This window comes from Diplotaxodon limnothrissa, linkage group LG23 (genome assembly GCF_057381915.1).
Source record: "Diplotaxodon limnothrissa isolate DT_005_m linkage group LG23, D_limnothrissa_male_GT1.1, whole genome shotgun sequence".
Taxonomy (NCBI): Eukaryota; Metazoa; Chordata; class Actinopteri; order Cichliformes; family Cichlidae; genus Diplotaxodon; species Diplotaxodon limnothrissa.
The window spans coordinates 42108875-42128035 of NC_140617.1; the positions used below are offsets into that span (position 1 = coordinate 42108875).

General features: G+C 40.1%; 1 protein-coding gene across 1 annotated transcript; it reads right to left on the reverse strand.

The window, feature by feature from the left end:
* Positions 1 to 319: 319 nt before the first annotated feature.
* On the reverse strand, positions 320 to 18761 carry LOC146608735 (rho guanine nucleotide exchange factor 7-like). Its single transcript, XM_085347108.1, has 21 exons — positions 18590 to 18761; positions 17110 to 17193; positions 13311 to 13395; positions 13053 to 13177; positions 12662 to 12866; positions 10841 to 10932; positions 9621 to 9715; positions 9024 to 9119; positions 8117 to 8239; positions 7875 to 8013; positions 7641 to 7700; positions 7216 to 7362; positions 6834 to 6920; positions 6617 to 6695; positions 5272 to 5402; positions 4951 to 5172; positions 4699 to 4792; positions 4033 to 4122; positions 1876 to 1972; positions 1528 to 1582; positions 320 to 897 (listed from the first exon to the last, which is right to left on the reverse strand). The coding sequence occupies exons 1-21, from the start codon at positions 18752 to 18754 to the stop codon at positions 775 to 777; spliced, it is 2394 nt and encodes a 797-aa protein (XP_085203234.1). The 5' UTR covers positions 18755 to 18761; the 3' UTR covers positions 320 to 774.
* Positions 18762 to 19161: the final 400 nt, after the last annotated feature.

The window sequence follows — 19161 nt, forward strand, 5'->3', positions numbered from 1 at the left end:
CTATGATTTCTTGTTTATTATTTGACAAGTTTAAGCACAATTGTCTAAACCCAGAGGTGGATAAACTGACACAGTAGGTCCAAGCAAATATCAGTAAGGCTATGCACTTATATGGATCATTTTTGTATTAACACGACACTAAAAATGCAATTTAATCCCGTAAAACCTGTGAGGTCTCTTATAAGTGCTGGTAGACTTAGATTGCATTTAAAAAGTTTGTAGTTTTTTTAAGTTCAGAAATCAGTGAACCAAAGTGATTATATTAAAATCAGAAAATGAGAAATAAAATGTGGAGTGTGGGAATAAAATTCAAGTTTCAAGGAGGAGTTTTGTCCACACAGCTCAAATATCTGTGAAATATATATGCCCATGTAGAGCTAGTGTTCATGCCCAAGGCCAGTCAGTAAAATAATTTCCTAGCAATTGTGAAATGTTGCACTAAAAAGGAATGAGAGAGAAGTACACAAGTACAGGAAAAAAAAAAGTCTTGATTCTCGTGTCAGTGTTTCAAAGATGGCTAATCAGCTCGCCTGCAGGCTAGTATGGCTTCACAGCTTTAAGGTCAGTTGGGACAGCTTTGCCAACAGCTGGCAGGTGTTTTACATTGGTCCACAGTTTGGCACACAGGTCACTGTGAAGGTCAAAGCTAGTGGAAATGGAGACATGCTGCAGTGGAATTAACTATGAGCAGCTTGTTGTCCACACAGGTTCAATGATTTCCAAGTCATTAAAAAGTCAGGAACTAATCTCATCCTTCAGTGTCTGACACAAATCTCAGAGGTTTGTTTCGTCCCAGGTCGGGTCGTTCATGTTCTTCAGAACTCTCCTCACAATCCTCTCCAGCTCTTTCCTTGCCCGCTGTTCCTCTTCTAGCGTCCTCTTCATCCTCTTGTTGTCCTGGAGGAAGGGTGAAAGGATAAGGAGAAAAAAATAGATGAAAATAAATCAAAAGAGAGACAATAGATATCAAATTCATCGCCAAAAATAAAGTGAACCTGCAAAGGCAGAAACAGGCAGAGAAAAGGTCAGGTCAAAGCCACCACAGTGATCTAGGTCATAAATAGCATCGATGCACAGAAAAGGCTTCTTTCAGCTGCTCCGTTACACCAATATGGAACTTTTGTCTTGAAACCAAAGTAAAAAACCCATGACACTGCGCTGTGCTCCACACTAAGTATATTTTTACTCATTCAGGACCTGATCTCTGTTTAGAAACAGCCTCCATCCCTACTTTGTAGCTACTACAAAAATACTCCAAAGTATTAATGATCTGCAGTAATTCTGTCAGTAGAACCAAAACCCTAATTTCTTTTATTTGTATCAGGATAAAGGATCTGCCAGTACAGCATGTGTCCTTAATTAAACATGCAGGCATGCATTCAAACACACTGCCAGCAACTTCTTGGAGACCATCTGTGTTCTTGGACCTAATTTTGAACCTTTTATGTAAAACACGAGCAATAAACTGGTTACAGTAAGAAGATCTTGGCAGCAATAACTTTGTTTCTAAAAGAACTGGAGACAGACCTGTTTGAGTTCCTGGACTTCGTCTCTGAGGCTGTACACAGTGTCCACCAGACTCCTGCAGGCACAGAAAACAGTTCTTATTTATTTAGCTTCACCAGCACTGACTGAATATGCACAGTTTCACATGTTTAAGTCTCTGCATGAGTGTTGATGTAGGATTTATATACTTTGAGATTCTGTTTAGTATCCTCCACTTTCATTAAGCATATTTATGCCTTCGATTTTTAAAACGTTTCTTTTTATTTATTGCCATAATAACTGCATGCCCACAGGGATGACAAAGGCAGTATCAGTTTTCTGTATGTAAGCATTATAGCAAACATTAAAAAAAACATCTTTGTCTCTCACCTCTCCTCTACTACAGTCTGTCCATTGCTCCTTGTTTCCTCCACTATAATCTTCTCCTCTTCTGGGAACAACACCTGGACGTCCTTCCTACTGGAACCTGATTCGACATCGACAACAGTCAGGTTATTATAAAAAATATAACCTGTGTGACAAATGCACAAACCTCTTATCATTTCAACTTGTAAACATACAGTTCAAAGAACAATATCAGAGGCTTTAACAGGTGATGCCTTACAAACTACAAGCAAGCAAATGATATAATATTACCTTCACTGCTGGCAGATATAAGATAATGAAATGTGGCACTTTCAAACACAAACCTCTGACAGACGTCTGTTCCATAAGTGCACACTGAGAAATCTGTTTCATTTTACCTGGAGCCTGACTGAGGCTATATGCACTTAATCTCCTAGGACTTGGCATACACATATGTGGACGTCACATTTTGGGTTGTCTAGAGTCCAAAATACTAAATTTTGCTCTACAAGGGAGTGATATCCACTTACGAGGACATTATACTGCCTCTGTTTTATCGAAATCTAAAAAGAATATCCTCATATGTGGCTCTCATTTTTCTTAGAAACAAAAATCAGATAAAAAAAAAAAGATAATCTGGTGATTCCTTGTTTTTACATTCACTGGGTCATAATATGCCCAAATATCAAAGAGAAATTAAAAATGCATGCCATAGAAGAGTTCAGGTCTTAGGAGGTTAAACCTGCAGTGAAAGGCAATCTGTATGGTTGTCATGAACGTATCACCAGTTATTATGTTACTGTACTTGTCTACTTGCTTGTTTTGTTTGTATACATTTCAAACAGCAATAAACATACTTTACTATCAGGTATATTAGCAGACTGCTGTATGCTAATGAGAATACACACAGGGTAATACACAGAGATAACTACTGTGTACATATTATACAGCACAGACACACAGTACACAGGTATACGGACAGCAAGGGGAAGGTTTGAATCACTACACTAATATATAAAATGCTTTGAAGAAATATCTGCCCCCTTCCTGATTTCTTAGTGTTATCCATATTTGTCACATTTAAATATTTCTGATTATCAAACAAATTGTAATATTAGACACAGATAATGAAAGTAAACACAAAAAATCTAAACTTAAATCCGATTGAGATGCTTTGCCATGACCTTAAAGAGGCAGTACATGCTTGAAAACCCTCCAGTGTGGCTGAATTAACATAAATCTACAAAGACGAGTGGGCCAAGATTCCTCCACACTGATGTAAAAGGCTAATTTCCAGTTATCACAAATGCTGGATTGTAGTCCTTGCTACCAAGAGGGGAAACAATCAGTTTTTACGGGGCAATTCGTTTTGGACACAGGGCCAAGAAGGGTTTGGATAAAAAAAAAATTACCATTTAAAAACTGCATTTTGTAGCTACTCGGATTATCTTTGTCTAAAATGTGTTTTATGATATGAAACATGTAAGTGTGACAAATATGCAAAAACCTGGAAATCAGGAAGTGGGCAAATACTTTTCCACAACACTGTACATATCGATCACTATGTAAACCAGCTGGTTCAGCATCATGTCGGGGTTTGCAACATCGATATCTTACGAGAAAATGAGGCAGTCCTGTAACTATGGGCAGTCCAGATACTGTCATAATCCGAGTCCTCTGATTGGTCAGAACACGGAGGGTTGCCAGGCAAGCCAGCCACTGTGAGGCTGTTGTCAGCGAGTACGTGGTTGTGCATGAGGTCAGTTCCTTGCCAGGCTTTACAGAACCAGCAATGGACGGCATTTGAAAAACCAAATTGAATGTTTGGGGGATGAAGGAAGGAATATAAACCAAAGTGAAAGTGTAACCGATAATTTATAAAACCAGAAAACCAGGTTGTATGGGATAAAAAATATAAACATAGTGATGACAAAATTAACAAAATAAATGGATGATGTTAATAAAACCCAGTAGCACAATGTGTATGTTAACAGTTAATACAATAATTGGAGCATGAGGAAAACAGAGGAAGTGAGGTAAGACATAAAAGGAGAAGAGAGAAAAAACTGTTAGAGCCAAAAGCAGAAAACAAACAATGGTTTCCAATAAGACACAGCAACTATGTAGTTCTACGCATGATGCGTTTACATATGTTGCGCTGATGGATGTGTGCGTACTCACTGGAGTTAAGAGTCTGTCGTGTCTTGGCACTGGTACAATAAGCTTCAATGACTTTGAGTATCTGAGCATCCTCCTCTAGAGCTGCTGTACCTGAGAGACAAGGGCAGACCAGGGAACTGAGCTGATGAGACTGCACCTACACGCCCTCTGGTGGACATTTCTTCACTGTACAGCTTTCTAAAAGATTCAATAAAGGCTGACTCCAACTTCAACCACATATCAAAGTTAAAGTGATCACCAAAGAAAATCTACACAATTTGGATTTCAGCAGAGGTGAGGACTATGCATTGTTTTTATTAAAAACTGGGTTTCTGCTAATGAAATGAATATGCTGGTTTACTCTCTTAGAGAGAACTCCTTCCATTCATAAAATCTGATAGAAATGTACTTAATGGGCTGTCACAATGGACGAGTTACTTTCTTGAGTCTAAGACACTTCAAAAACTATTCCAGTTTTATTCAGTGTTACACTGCTGTCCAGCTGGAAGTTTAGCAAAATGCGTGACTCTGACAGATTAAAGATTATAGTACTTAAACATTATCTAATAGAAGCAACTGAAGAAATTTAGATTCACTACTAATAATATTATTAGTTATGTTGCTATGAAGTAATAGAAGTCCCCATGGCAACATTTTATAGTTGAAAGTTCAAGTTTCTGTTCTTACTTTTTCTGACAGTGAAGTCCTCTTCTGATGGTTTCCTCTCTGGCTTCCTCTTCGGGAGGAGCTTCTTCACATTCTTAGGACTCTTACTCATGTCCTTCAAAAAAAGATAAAAAATAAAATTCAGATTTCACTTTTTCAGTCAAGTCTTGGATTATATCACGCAATACAACAGAAGTGAATTTAGAAAAATGTTTGCAAAAAAAGGACACCAAAAGCAATATCTATTCTGTAATAAACTATAAAATCGAGCACCTCCTTGTAGCAGAGAGCAGCAGAGGGCCGGAGTGGAGGAGCAGGGCGAAGGCAGCTTAAGCTCCAGGGTTTGGGGGTACTCGGTGGCTCCAGGGGTCCCCACATAGGGCTGCTGATTCCCATTCCATGCAAGGAGACATGGGGAAGGGTGTGGTAAGTGCTCACACTGCTCCCTCCACGAGACTCCGAGTTTCTAGAGGGAGTGACAGGGTGAGAGGGCAGCTGGGAGGAGGTGGGTGAAGTGGAAAAAGAGGAGGAATCAGAGGAAATGACGTGGATGAGCTGTAATTCATTTATTTTGTAGAAAATGTGCCGACTTACTGTGTGACAGACAGACAGAGTCTTGTGTGTGGATGCAGCCGGAGCGTGGGTGTGTTTAGTGAGAAGGTCCAGCCATTCCTGCAGATCGTGCTGACTGTTACATGCTACCTGGATGCGCTCACCCTGGCTGCCTGCACAATGACCCACACAAAGTGGAAGATGTTAATATTGCAGACAAGCACACACATCATACAAATACAAAAGAAACCTGACCTTCCTCTCCCCAGTCAGTCATTCTTATATTTTCCAAATTATGCTGAATGTGCTACTTGTGTTTTGTACGACAGCCCTTACTTTTTATCCATAAGCAAAACTGACTATTTTTTTACTATATACAGATCAGTTCAAATCAAGGCTTTGTGCAGGCCAGTCTGTAACATTCATTTTGGGTTTCTGGCGGGAGGCGTGTTGGATGACAAAGCGAAGAACCAGACTCAGTTTTGCTTTCTTGAGGGTTTCTTTCAGAATCTTCACAAATCCGTCGTTCTTCATGATTCCTTCCATATTGACGAGATTCTCAGCAGCAGATGCACTGAAGCATTCTCACAGCATAATACTCCCACCACTGTTTGGCCTTTGGGTTGTACACCTCTTCCTGCTTTCTCCAAACATAAGCAACGTCTCTGCCCTAGAGCCCTAGTTTTGTCTCATCTGACCAAAGGACGCAGTTCCAGTGTGAACGACTGTGTGACGACTTCTCCAGGTCGTCTTTAGCATATTTCAGTCTAGCTTGAAGCTGTCTTTTCTGTAGAAGTGTTTTTGTTTTCTTGGACTGCAAACTTGCAACCAACTCCTGTGCAGGATTCTAACAATTACAATACCAGACTTGGCTGACTCATTCATGGGTGTCCTGATAGTTGTTCTGGATAGATCTCTCAGTAGTTTAATTTCCATAGTCTTTGGAATAATATTGTTTCACAAAAAAGCAGAAGTGTAGGTAAAACATAATAAAAAAAATTCTGAATTTTCTAAAATATTTTGTGAAGATAGTTTGTATACATGTTAAATTTTTAAATATGTCCTCAAAAAAGCAAATTATACTTGAGGGTTAAACTGCAACAGTAATCACTTTATGCTTTTCAGCATGTCCTGCAAGGAGTGTATCTTCTGGGTTCTTATTATTAATGAATTTATGCAAAAACAATCCCTGAATCTCAGAGTTTTGGCGAAAATGCCCGGACTCCCAGTGTTCCTGCCTAATGTAAATATGAGATCATCAGGAGCAAACTGTCTGTGAAACCCCATATTTGAAACAGGCCATGAGTGTAAAGATGCTGAAATCAAGTGAGATTCTATAAAAGAGCTAAGCTGAAATGTCTTGTAGTAAATGAAGAAAGGGGCTGACCAGATATTTCAAAAGCATTCTTCAAGTTTTCTCCATCCTCTATCCTGGAAATAAGCATTCCTGATAATGGTATCCGCCCCTGCAGACACAACCAGAAACAGTGTTCATCAGTGCACCAGATAAGCTAGTAATGTTTGACACCTCAAAGAAATACATGCATGTTAGTGACAGGAACATTACTGTGGAAATTACAGCGATCAAATCAAGTGTGCCATACCTGATAGATGAATCCACTCATTCTCAGGCTGGCAGAGACCATGAGCAGAGTGTGATGGAAGAGAAGGAGGTAGCATTCATTTGACTCCTGAAAAATAGGATGTTTTATTGGATTATTGCAGGGGTTTACCTTGCACTATAAAAGTGCCAAGTGCTGTATAAATAAAATTGAATTGAACTGTGAACTGAATGGTGTTCATTGTGGGAGTGAATATAAATTTCTGGTACATTCACACGGCACAGTTTGTGTAAACGCTAAGTTTAACAAGTATGCTCAGGTTTTTCTGGCTAATCAGTAGCTGGCCTGTGAGTATGCCTTTCATTTCAGAAAGACAACAACAGGTTCTGTGTGTTGTTAAGCTCTTGCAGGTCGTGATAAGTACCGGACAGTTCTGTGAGTGAACTGCGGCCTGGGACATGTGAAGGACAGGGCCAAGAGTTCGGATATCATCTCCCTCCCAGTTTCTGATCGGCTCTGTTAAAATCTGCAACACCAGTTCCTTCTTCTTCCTGATTTCCTTACACTGAGCCTGAGGACACAGAAACACAGAACAGGCATTCAAAAGCTCCGTGACATCATTTCTGATTGATACAGTGAAACAGAGGTTAAATGTACAAAAAACAGGTCATAAAATTACACTCAAACTCAAAAAATGTAACATAAGACACCATTAGTCGCCTCTTATGGGTTACTTTCTGCAGGTTGAGTAGTTTGATACACTTTGTACCCCTCATTTCTGGGCTACATTAGCATGCACATTACGTTTGACTAGCTTAATGTTTAAGGACTGGTAAGCATGTGTCTTACAGAGAGGTTTTTAAAGGCTGTCATAGAAGCCTGTAGATCAGCTCTGTCAGGGTGTTGGTCCTAAAAGACAGACAAGATTCAAGATTTAAGCACATGAAAACAAATAACCTTTTTCCCTCTTGTCAACATTCTCTGCCCCAGTTATCATCATTCGATAAAATGATTCAATTAAAGTTTGCAGGACTTGAGTATACTAGCAGAGATGCAGAAAGACAGGGAGCAATTCAAGCTTACTTCCATATGTCTGTCCAGTTCTTTCAGCAGGGTTGGGTATCTATCCAGTCTGATGAAGGGTTTACTTAGGCTAGTGGTCAGTGCCAAGATCCCAGGGGGGGGTGCTCCTTTTGACTCCATGTACTCTTTCAGCTCCTCACTGTGATACACACACACAGACAAAATATACAAAATACAGCACATGAGCTTACTCTTTCGGGATAGAAAGTTTTTTTCTGTGGATTAAAATGATCAGACAGTACCTGTGTTGTGTCAGTACATTGACAGCAGAAGGGTGATTAGAGCAGTAGGTCAAATAGATTTTCTTCATCTGGGGGATCAGGCCCAGGAAGAACCCTCCAATCCTCTGCTGGCTCTCAGGAAGTCTACACACACAAATGACATGACAATACCAGTCTGGATAAAAGCAGAATCCTAGTATACTTGCTGCACATAAAGATAAAAGTTTCACTCTGTGGTAATTATGGGTGTTAGCCAGCCTTCAGCCTTAACATAAAACAGAAGTGAAAACTGATGGGAAAACAACATTTCAAGACCAAACTTTAAAACTATAATGTCTTCTGTTAAAGAGATCATTTAGTGACACACAACCAATCGTCATCTATACGAATGAAACACAGGCTCAGCTGCTGTTGTTCATCAGGTTTAAGATTTTTATTACCCCCAAAAAAATCATTATCATCATTGTGTACTTGTCCAAACTGGAAAAACCGGTTGTATGACTTCATATGACCAATAGATGTCGCTGTTGTTACAATAATCGCCAACATGAAGGTCCATTCAGGACAGCTGCTGGTCTGAGTAATCTTAGTGCAACAGGATGTGAACATGGGAAGTTCATCTGAGTATTGTGCATGTTTTAGAAAGGCTATAGAGAAGTTATATGATAGTCAAAGTTCAGAAAAACATATGCTACACACACATTTAATTCCAGCACAAAAGTGAAATTAATAACCTGTAAATACAGCAGTCAAACTTTATTCAGTAAAACAAGCAAGGTTCAGAGAAGAAAGAAATGTCTGTCACTAACAAACTGACCAGTCAGTCCAAACTCCGTCCATGCATCCATCCAGTCTATCACAGGTCATCAGTCAAAACTCAAAAATATTACATGCACAGTAAAGACTAAGAAAATAAATATATACTGACTTGGTGTGCTCTTCCAAAGACTGAACCAGCATTTGCTGAAAGGTTGAAATGTCTTCCAGGTTTGCCTGAATGTGACCGATGTCAACACTGCTGAGTCTGCAGAAGAGAGGAGAGAGCAGAGCATTAACTCTGATGGTGTGTCAGAAAATATCTAACACACAAGTGTGACACACCACACTGTATATATACAGACAGATATACAGATAACCTGTCAGATCGATCCAACTATTTCATGAATTATATTCAGCCAAGTACTGTTAAAACCTGACTTGTAATTTCAAACATTTATACCCTATAAGGATAATACAGAAAAAGTATATTAAGGAAAATGTATTCAAGGTAAAGGCACTGTAATTTAAAGTACATGTCTGATGTGGATCTACCTGAAATATATAATAACAGTATGCCTGGCTCCAGAATGTACAGGGACAGCAAATAATATATTCTGTCATATGTGTGTGTAAATATTAGATATATGTGTATACATATTCAATTTAGATTTACGACAGTGTAATAGATATGCCTGTGTGCGTTTCCTCCCCCTCTAAAATCTGACTCTGTTGAATAAAACAACGAAAGGTGTAAAAATAACTCTACCTGTCTGTGGGATGAAGTGGGCGAAGGTATGAACCCAAGAGACTCTGTAACTCCCTTGAATATTCAGTCTCTGCTTCCAGGATGTTCTGTAGGACCTGAAAAAGCCATCACACACACACACACAACATTTTCCATTACTTATGTTAAGTGATACTATTAAAATATAGAAGGAAAGAGTGAAAGAGTGAAAAAGTCCCAGGCCATTGAGTTTCCTATCACTGTAAACGTCTATCTTCAGGTTTTGGATAATTGTACAGCGTTATATGAGTTTATAAGGAAACAGCTTTTCAGTGGGAAGTGCATTTGTCACAAACTAACAGGGAAAGTCACTGGAGCCTTCGGGAACTGTAGTGTTGTCCTGGCTCGATTAGCTTTCCAAGGGTCTGACTCCGCAGGCTAACTGGCTAATCTCGCCATGACATCAGAAACCTCACAGTAATGAGGTTAATGAATTGCACGGTGACAGATAAGACAGCGCTGTGTCTCCCCTCAGGCCAGGAGCCAGTATATGTTTACCAGCATTTTAAGCAACTGTAAATTATATTTTTGTATATATTATTTTATATATTATATTTTTTTTATTTAAAAATGATCTATAAGAGGAGATGGAGACGATGCCAGTGTGCAACCAATCATGAAAAAGCACACAAACAGATGAAAAGCATGCATCTTCTACTTTAAAAGCTTCTGTTCTAAGGCTTTGGGGGATTCTTTTATGAGAAAAAACACAATAACTTTTATCTATGTCTTCGTGTTTTTGAATTTCTTTTTTAGGAACAGCTTTGACTTCAGGCACGTCTGTGTGTGTGTGTGTGTGTGAGAGACACACTCAGGTAAACCACCCAATGATGGATAGTCTTGTGAGGTTTTGCAGCTTGTTGCATTATTGAAACACTCACAAACACTCACGCAAGCATCAGCAGTAGCCAACCCTGAGGCAAGGCTGCCCCAGAAACCAGTGGAATGGAAGAAATAACCTACATTACATCTGCGCCACACTCACACACACACACATGCACGTACACACAAGGATGACACACGTAGGGGTGCTATGCAAGCTCCACAATTACATGCTACACAATCATTAAATAGATGTGTGGAAAAGAACAGATTGCAACAGTCCACAAAAGCCCACACACTTAAGAAATCCATCCATTGGCACAATGTAGGTGAGCAAACACTCACACACAAATAGAATTTCTTAAGATTGTGATACTTACCACATTGTAATAGGTCTTGTTGATGATAGTGGTATCAAAGCCTTTAGGCGGACTTTTGAGCGTCCCAGACTTTGGCTTGTCTAACGTTTTGTCTAAAAATATCAACAAAAGAAAAAAAAATGGAGAAAGAGGGTCACTGGCTTTAAAATAGAGATAAAAACAAAATACAAGCTACATACAAATTTTGTCAAATAAAAATAAAAGTGATGTGCTCATATAACAACACAACACATTCTTAAGTCACTGTGTGTTTTACTTTACCAACTTAACTCCCTACAGTTTTCTTTCTAAGAATTTAAGACAAACTTGATCAAAAGGCAAAGGTCAACAACCAAAAAGTAACAGTTCTGATCGCTCACACAGCAACTAAAGCAATAAATCTTCCTTTCACTGTGGCGCACTGATACCGAACGTCTCATCTAGTAAAAAAAGATCAACAGTCGCTGCACAAGAGCACCCAGAAAATCTCCCTCAGAAAATGTCACATAGAAACAATTTTTTTGGGATGAAAGCTCCAACATTCTCCAACTGCAGGACAATGTTGTGGCTGATCCAGTATGTAGGTCAACCAGTGATTGAATGCTATAACTCATTGACTCGACAATGTCATGTCATTTCATTGTCCAGGCCACTGTTATTACAGCCCTGGGTGGCCCATAACAGAAACCTTCTCGTATTCTTCTCTTCACTATTTGTAGACACTGCAAAGTAAGGCAAGACGAGCGACAACAGCACAAAAGTATGTTCCAGATAATGGTCGCCTTAATGCACTTTTTAAACTCACCCGACAGACTACAGAAACTAAAGAGCAACCTAAGGAAGCTATGAAAGACACTTTCCTAGATCTTGGTTCATTGCTCTCAAAAAGAATGCTTTATGTCATCGCTGTTGACTCTACAAACAGGCACAGCAATCACAAGTATAAGCCTGCTATCTCACACATCAAACAACTCCCACTGGACATTTGGATTTACTGCCATTCCTCAGAGTGCTGTTATCACGGTTGAAGTTTTCTGCTGTGATGTTAAAGTCAGGAAGTTTCTTTTTATACAGCAGTTCTGGAACTTCCTTTCTTTGTGTTATTGCAAAGCTTTCTTCCTTCTGTCCTGCCTTTCCTCCCCCAAAAGCAACAAAACTAACCAACAAATTTAACCTAAGATGTCAAAAGAAGAAACACCATGTTAGTATTAAAATAAAGGCAGAAAAAGCTCATATATGTTGATTATTGTTGAATTCCAGGGTGAAGAAACCTAACTATGCAACTATGTTAAAGAACGGCGAGGAATGAGGGGAATTTCTGAACAAAACAAACAAACCCAAAAAGAAATATGACATATGAAATAAATCTCAATTACAGTACGTGCCAAGGATATCTTGTCCAGTCCTTGAGAAATCATTCAACTAAAAGAGGTCAGGAAGTTATAATCAGTAAGAACAGACATGCAGGAAGTCTGTTTGTGTGTATCTGGTTGTGTGTCTTTGCTGCTGCTTTGGGGAAAACAACCCTCACTTTAAATTGATATTAGCAGTGTTTTTTTTTTCAATTCCAATGTTTATTTTACTGCATTTTAAAACTTGAAACTGTCATATAATATTAATGGCTCATATCGTGCATGATGGAAGCAAAATGTTCAAAATATTTTATAAGCAAGCTGCTCTAAATCTGCTGACAGGCTTGAAGATGGGAATATGTAAAGTCAAACATCTTAACATGAGGCCCATGTGCAGAAAGGTATCAAACTGTCCTCTGTGACCAAAGCAATAAGGAGTTATTTCTCCTCAGTGGTGCACAACATCTGAAGCAGTAATAGTTTAACCCACCATTTCCTTTCAGCTCCCGTACATAGTTACTGGGGAACCACCCAGTCTTGTCCTTCAGCGTGCCTTCCCACCAGCCCCCCTCCTCCTGCCTGGTCACAATAATGAGGTCACCCTTGGAGAAAGACAGTTCGTCCTCATTGGTCTGCTGGAAGGGGAAGCGTGCCCTGACCAACAGCTGGCCACACCCACTGCCCTCTGACATGTCCTGTGAACGAGAGGAGCGGAAAACAACGTGAAAACAGAAAGCTGTTATTTATTAGTCGTGTTCAGGCAGGCACCACCTTCAGGGGACTTTAGAGGATTAAACTTTTTCACAACACAATAATATTTCTAACCCTGTTGCTGTTTGTTTGCTGTTATTACCGTTCTTATCTTTGACGTGGTTACTCACCAGGCTGCGGTACTGAGGCTGCAGCAGTTTCAAGGAGCGACTCTGAGTGTTCAGAGAGTCAAAGGACTTGATCCTTGAGGTTGAGGAGTGTGCCACACATACGGTGTCCCCAGAAACACTCAAATCTGCAAATGCATGATGCAACTGAATACATCTTAAATTCATGTGGTGGCCAAACAGGAAGATGCTCCAAAAAAGTCCAAATGTTTGCAGAGATGGAATAAATACTGCTCTCACACACACACACAGTGATCTTACCTTCAGTAGCTTTGTTGAGGGCAACCAAGGAGTTTAGCACCTTAGAGAAGTTCAGTCCCTGCAGCAGGTCATTGACCTCGAAAGGCTTCAAGGAGAGAAAACCAAATAAAGAATATGAAGGGAATTTTAGAACAGCAATAAACCATAGAGAGGTTTGACGTAAAGTGGGGAAAATACACATTCATAATAAATTCATAGAGCATGACATCAAGAATCACACAAACTGCCTTCCTGAAATAGCTGTGCATGTATCTCACATAGAAATGTGGAAGCAAATAAAAGGGGTTTGAAAAACAAAGGGCAACAAAAAACAAGACTACAAGAAAATATCTTCTTCCTATTTGGTTCACTTCAATAATTGTAAATGTACATAATGAAGAAGTATGTCTGCCTAAAAAATTAAGAAACACAAGTAGTTAGTGGGGGGCTTACATCCCTACTCCAACTACAGTCTGGACCAGGATTACTTAAAGTCTGAGCCCCCCCCCCCCCTCATTAATCTCCACATTACACACACAGACACACAAAACCATAATCAACATACTTGTGAGGCTCCTAATCTTGTGTACACCACACACACTGAATGACTTCTAAATTCCCAAGCCGTGAAGGTGGGGCGATACTGAGGCATAAAAGTCAGCTTTGGAAAATAGAGCTATTTAAAAAGAAAGAACATCTGTAATCTTCATTCTCTGTTTCTGCGCAGACTGAGTCGCTTTGATCTAATAAATAAAACCACACTGTCCTTTTATGTTGCCTTTTTCGGAAAGTGCTCTGGTTTGATTTATGCATACAAGCTTGACTGGTAGTCAAGAGCAGCGTGGACCCAAAAGTTAATTCACACGTTCACCTCTCCTACTGGCACTGGCCCAAGACACAAAATGAGACTTAGCAACAGTGCTACAGCTGCATGTGAACACATTTTAGCAGTTTAATGCAGGCCCCTGATCAATCTGACACCTGACACAAAAAAAGCACTTTAACTAATGAAGGAAAATGCATTTGACACAGACATCCTACGTGTTACATTTGGCAGTTACTGACAAATGTTCTTACTTCTGTCCAACCAGAGTCCTAAGATTTAGGCTAGGATTACTTTAGCTCCACTGAAGCATATTAGGCTGAAAGAAAAAATGTACTACAATTACAAATTCAGACAATCCTTAAAAAAAAAAATCAAGCATGCAATATGCTTGTCTTACACTTTGCCCTGTAGATTTTCTCGCCTGCATCTGTAGACGAGCACCTACCGTCACAACTCACTTACAACAAACACCTGTCATAGGTCAAACAGCTTACCTGATTATAGGCAGCACTTGATCTACTGTTGCAGCGAAGGCACTCAAAATGCACAGGATCACTGTCCCACCCTGGTCAAGTTTAATTAACAGCAGACGCCAATCTATGATCACGACTGTTTTTTGGGGGGTTTTTTATTAACTGTGCAGCTCTTCTTAATCACGTTCAGCGTTCGTCCACGCTCAAGCCGGCACTTATTGCCCGCTCTCTAATCCTCTTGTGCTGGACACACACAGTCTGGCTCGCCCTCTTCTTGTCCCGAGGACTGTCTGAGAGAATTACAATGCTGATGTCAGTCAGACTGCTAGTAATGGAGACCTTGGCTTCCAGCAACATGGCTGGCATGCCTCTAATCAAGCTGATTGGAAAACCCACTGGCTCGGGCTGCCTGGCGTGCAGCATTACATCAGCCCACTCTTTTACTCTCCTTCATTTCATCTTTTCATGCTCCTTCCATTCCTCTTCTAAAAGCCCACAGTTGTTTTCCAAGTCCTGAGCGAAACCACGCTACACGTCTAGAACCTTGACTCTTGTGTTGCGTAATCTACTCTTCTCAATTATGACCCCATGGCTTTTTCCACGGCTAAGATCAATAGTGTGTACATGGGTGTGTGTGTGTCACATCATACACTATTTACTAGCTTTCTCTTCACACTCACTGTGAGCCAGGATATAACCTGGCTCCTGGGCCTGCCGTTGTGCAAACACAGACAGAAGCACACATCCTAATATGCGATTCTGAACACTGAGAGCGGTATGGATATTTTTAGCACAGCATTTTATAACAAATTCAATATCCAGCTTCATACTTAACCCTTTCTTTGCCAAACAACTGCTTATTCATTCCCAAATATTAACGGCAGTAGTTGAAACAGCATTCAGATCAGCAGAAAAGTCTGCTCCACCTCCAACAACACACTCCCTTTGACTTAAAGCACGCCCCAAATGAGAACTATGGTAATGATCAAGTCACACATTAACTACCTGTGTTTTTCTCTTATTCCAAATGGGATCACCCACAACTCAATGGTATCGACCAGCAACGCACCAATATAACCGACAGACATTGATGTCATTCTCTGTCATTATAAAGGATATTAACCTGTGGTGATGGCCTGTGTTTAGCTGTTGTGTCCCACGTGGAAGCAAAGAATAAACAAGTGATAAGAAAAATGACAAATAAATAAAAAAACATAAAAATGGATCACTCCTAGCATCAGCTCTTTTTATTTTAGACCCTAGTATGGGCCCAGAATTTCACATTTGGTGCATCTTTAGTCTGGACTATAGTCATCCTGAAAACAAACATACCCAATTATTGATCTGTTGTGCAGTCTGAATACTGCTGCCAAGTCAGAAATGAAAACAGAGCATCCACGCTTATCTCTGCTTCTTGTTTCCATAACTACAAATGGTCTACAGGCAGCAACAGCCATACAAGCCTGTGGGCTCGAAACATCTTTGAGACAGACTGAAAATCAACTCATTTTGGCCTACTTTTACTGGCTCTGCTCCTCACAGTCAACACCACAGCTGGTGCTTTTCAGCATGGGTAGAGGAGTGTATCATATGAGGATACGCCCACCTTGTCTAAATAAAAGCAAAACTGTGCAACTTTTATATAAAGCACCACGCATGTAGGCGTTTGCTAAAGACTTTATCAATGACTAACTAGTAAAAACTATAACTTTCGAGTTTATTTTTATGAAAAATCATTCCCAAGTTTGCCTGGACCACATGAACATCACATAAACCGCACACCTGATGATATAAAGCCTCATATTTACAGATTATTATACAGTAATAAAGCTTAAAAGTGTCTGAATACCCCAAAATGGCTCATATAGGTATGTACAAAGCTTTAGTAAGCATTAATAAAGCTGAAAAGGGCTTCCATTAGGATCTATTTCTTATGAGGTCACCTTCTTCCAGTGTTTTTCAGTGTTTATAAATATGTAATTAACGAATTGAATTAAAACAAGTGGACACAATTGTGTCGTTGTGTTTTAATGCTTCCTCGAGGAGAAATAGCCACAGGTATTCACTCATTAACGACACACTTTCAGCTCGTGAGTACTGTCTCGTGCCATTAGCAGCTACTATCTTGGTCGTTGTGTCCTTGGGCAAGACACTTCACCCGTTGCCTACTGGTGGTGGTCAGAGGGCCCGGTGGCGCCAGTGTCCGGCAGCCTCGCCTCTGTCAGTGCGCCCCAGGGTGGCTGTGGCTACAATGTAGCTTGCCATCACCAGTGTGTGAATGTATGTGTGAATGGGTGGGTGACTGGATGTGTAAAGCGCTTTGGGGTCCTTAGGGACTAGTAAAGCGCTATATAAATACAGGCCATTTACCATTTACCATTTACTATAACAAATGCATTTTTTAAGTAAAAAAAAAAAAAGAGGGTCCATTCAAACAATGAAACTCTCTGTGAAACCACAGGACACGCTGCACCCGAGGCTTCCCGCAGTTAATGGGCACATTACGGGTGCATTAACTCACCTCCACACCGAAAGCCCCGCAGCCTTTAACAAACTCGGTTATGTTCCTCTGACACTCGCTGTCGCCCCTCGGCTCCTGGAAAAACTGTGCACGAAGAAAAAAACACAACAACACCAAATTAGCCCAAATTGTCAACTCATAATAGACACAGAAGAGTTCCTGAAGGTGTCTAAGGTTTCGTCCGCTTGAAAACAATCTTATTCCAGCCGTTTGCTGCCTATGCACTTGCTGCTTTCCAGGATCAAGCCAGCTCGGGTAATCAGTCAAACTTCCGGGTTTAACTTTCAGAGTAAAAGCATTATTTTTCATACCTTTAACTGCCTGCTTTCGTTAAACAATAATAAGAAAGTAGCCAACAAATACACAGAGCTTGTACTATAATGTAATTTTTCAGCTAGTTCATCGGGTTTTAATGTTATCATCATACACTACTTATCACAAAATGTGCTTAACAGAAATAAAAAAAAAAACAACATTCTAACTTAAAATAAGCGCATAGTCTTCACCGAAGACAACTAGCTATGAGCTATCCTCCTAAATAAGAAAAATAATAATAATAATTCTAATGAGCAACAAGCCGTAGATAATGACATGGTTCGTGCCTTTATTTTGATAGGACGACTCCCTCCCTGTGCGCAGGTTACTTTGAAACAGGTTTAAGATCTCCCAGGGAGGTTGGATAAGTAGGATATGACGTTGACTGGTTCATGGTCCACTGTGTGTGTGTGTGTGTGTGTGTGTGTGTGTGTGTGTGTGTGTGTGTGTGTGTGTGTGTGTGTGTGTGTGTGTGTGTGTGTGTGATGAGCTGATAAGCCTGTACATTAAAGCAGTAAGCTTCCTAAACTCTAGAACTGGCTCTGACTTCCTATGAAGCAAAACACATGTAGTGTCATAGTTGAATAATGATGATATAAGTAGCGTGCATTAAGCATAATTGGCAGTTAGAAGTATTTCTGCTGGTATTAGGTGCGTTTCAGTAAAATATTATATTATTAATGCAGAAGTCGGGTCACATTTACATATAACTTCACAAGCTGCCTCCTGCTTTTATATTCCCATAGACATGAATATTTTTTTAATTGTGAAATGAAAATAACACTTGAGGGGAAAAAAGAAGCCTGTACTGCAGTGGTGAGTATCAAATTGTCGTATTTTCAAGTAGCAAGAACTGATTTTAGATTTTCCTCACAATCAACTAAAAAAAAATGTAAGAGAAAAAAATCTTATATTCTGCAAAGTGATTGGGGTGGGGGTTTTTTTGTTTTTGTTTTTTAAGATTGTTATTTTTAAACCCTACACATCCAGGGATATTTAATTCCGCAGGATGAAGCTTAATTGGTCTCATGTAATATTTATCATGAAGCTCTTATCATGAACACTTTTAACACAGTTTTCCTTTCTTTTGCTTCCCCATATTATATCGATTTCACTGGGTTATTATTAGTCAGTTGTACCTCTTTCTCCCCTTGCATTTACTTACTTTGTCCACCGTCCCGGGTCTGAGTCGCTCCAGCAGCCTGCACAGCACCGCTCCATCCTGCAGGGACGCCTGGAGGAAAGCCTCTGGATCCGAGATGCTTTTCTTGGGAGACTCCAGGACTCCGAGCGTTATGAGCCACGTTACCGTCTGTTCGGCTGAATTCATGCTTGACTTTCAGATGTCATAAAAAACAACAAAAGCAGCGGCGGGGGGTAGCAGCAGCACTCTCCCCTGTTAGTGTCTGCGCTAACCTACTTGTGGTTTGTCCAAAATCAGACGGCGGCGTCAGCCCCGCCTTGTTTTGAACACTACAATCAGCGCGCACTGGCTGGATCCTCTGCGCTGTTTTTTCCTGCTATAGAAAAAATAAGGTGGAAGTGAGAAATACCGCTTTTCCTTCCTCTAACAGCCCCTCATTGTCTGCGCTCTGGCTCTCCCTCAGCGGATGTTGGCATCACCTTTGCTCAAACACAACTGTAGCAGCGGCATTATTGTCAAACCAGCTGCTCCAAGAAGCAACTTCCTTTAATGGTTTACAAATTAAAAGTCTAACGCAACAACAACAAAATGAA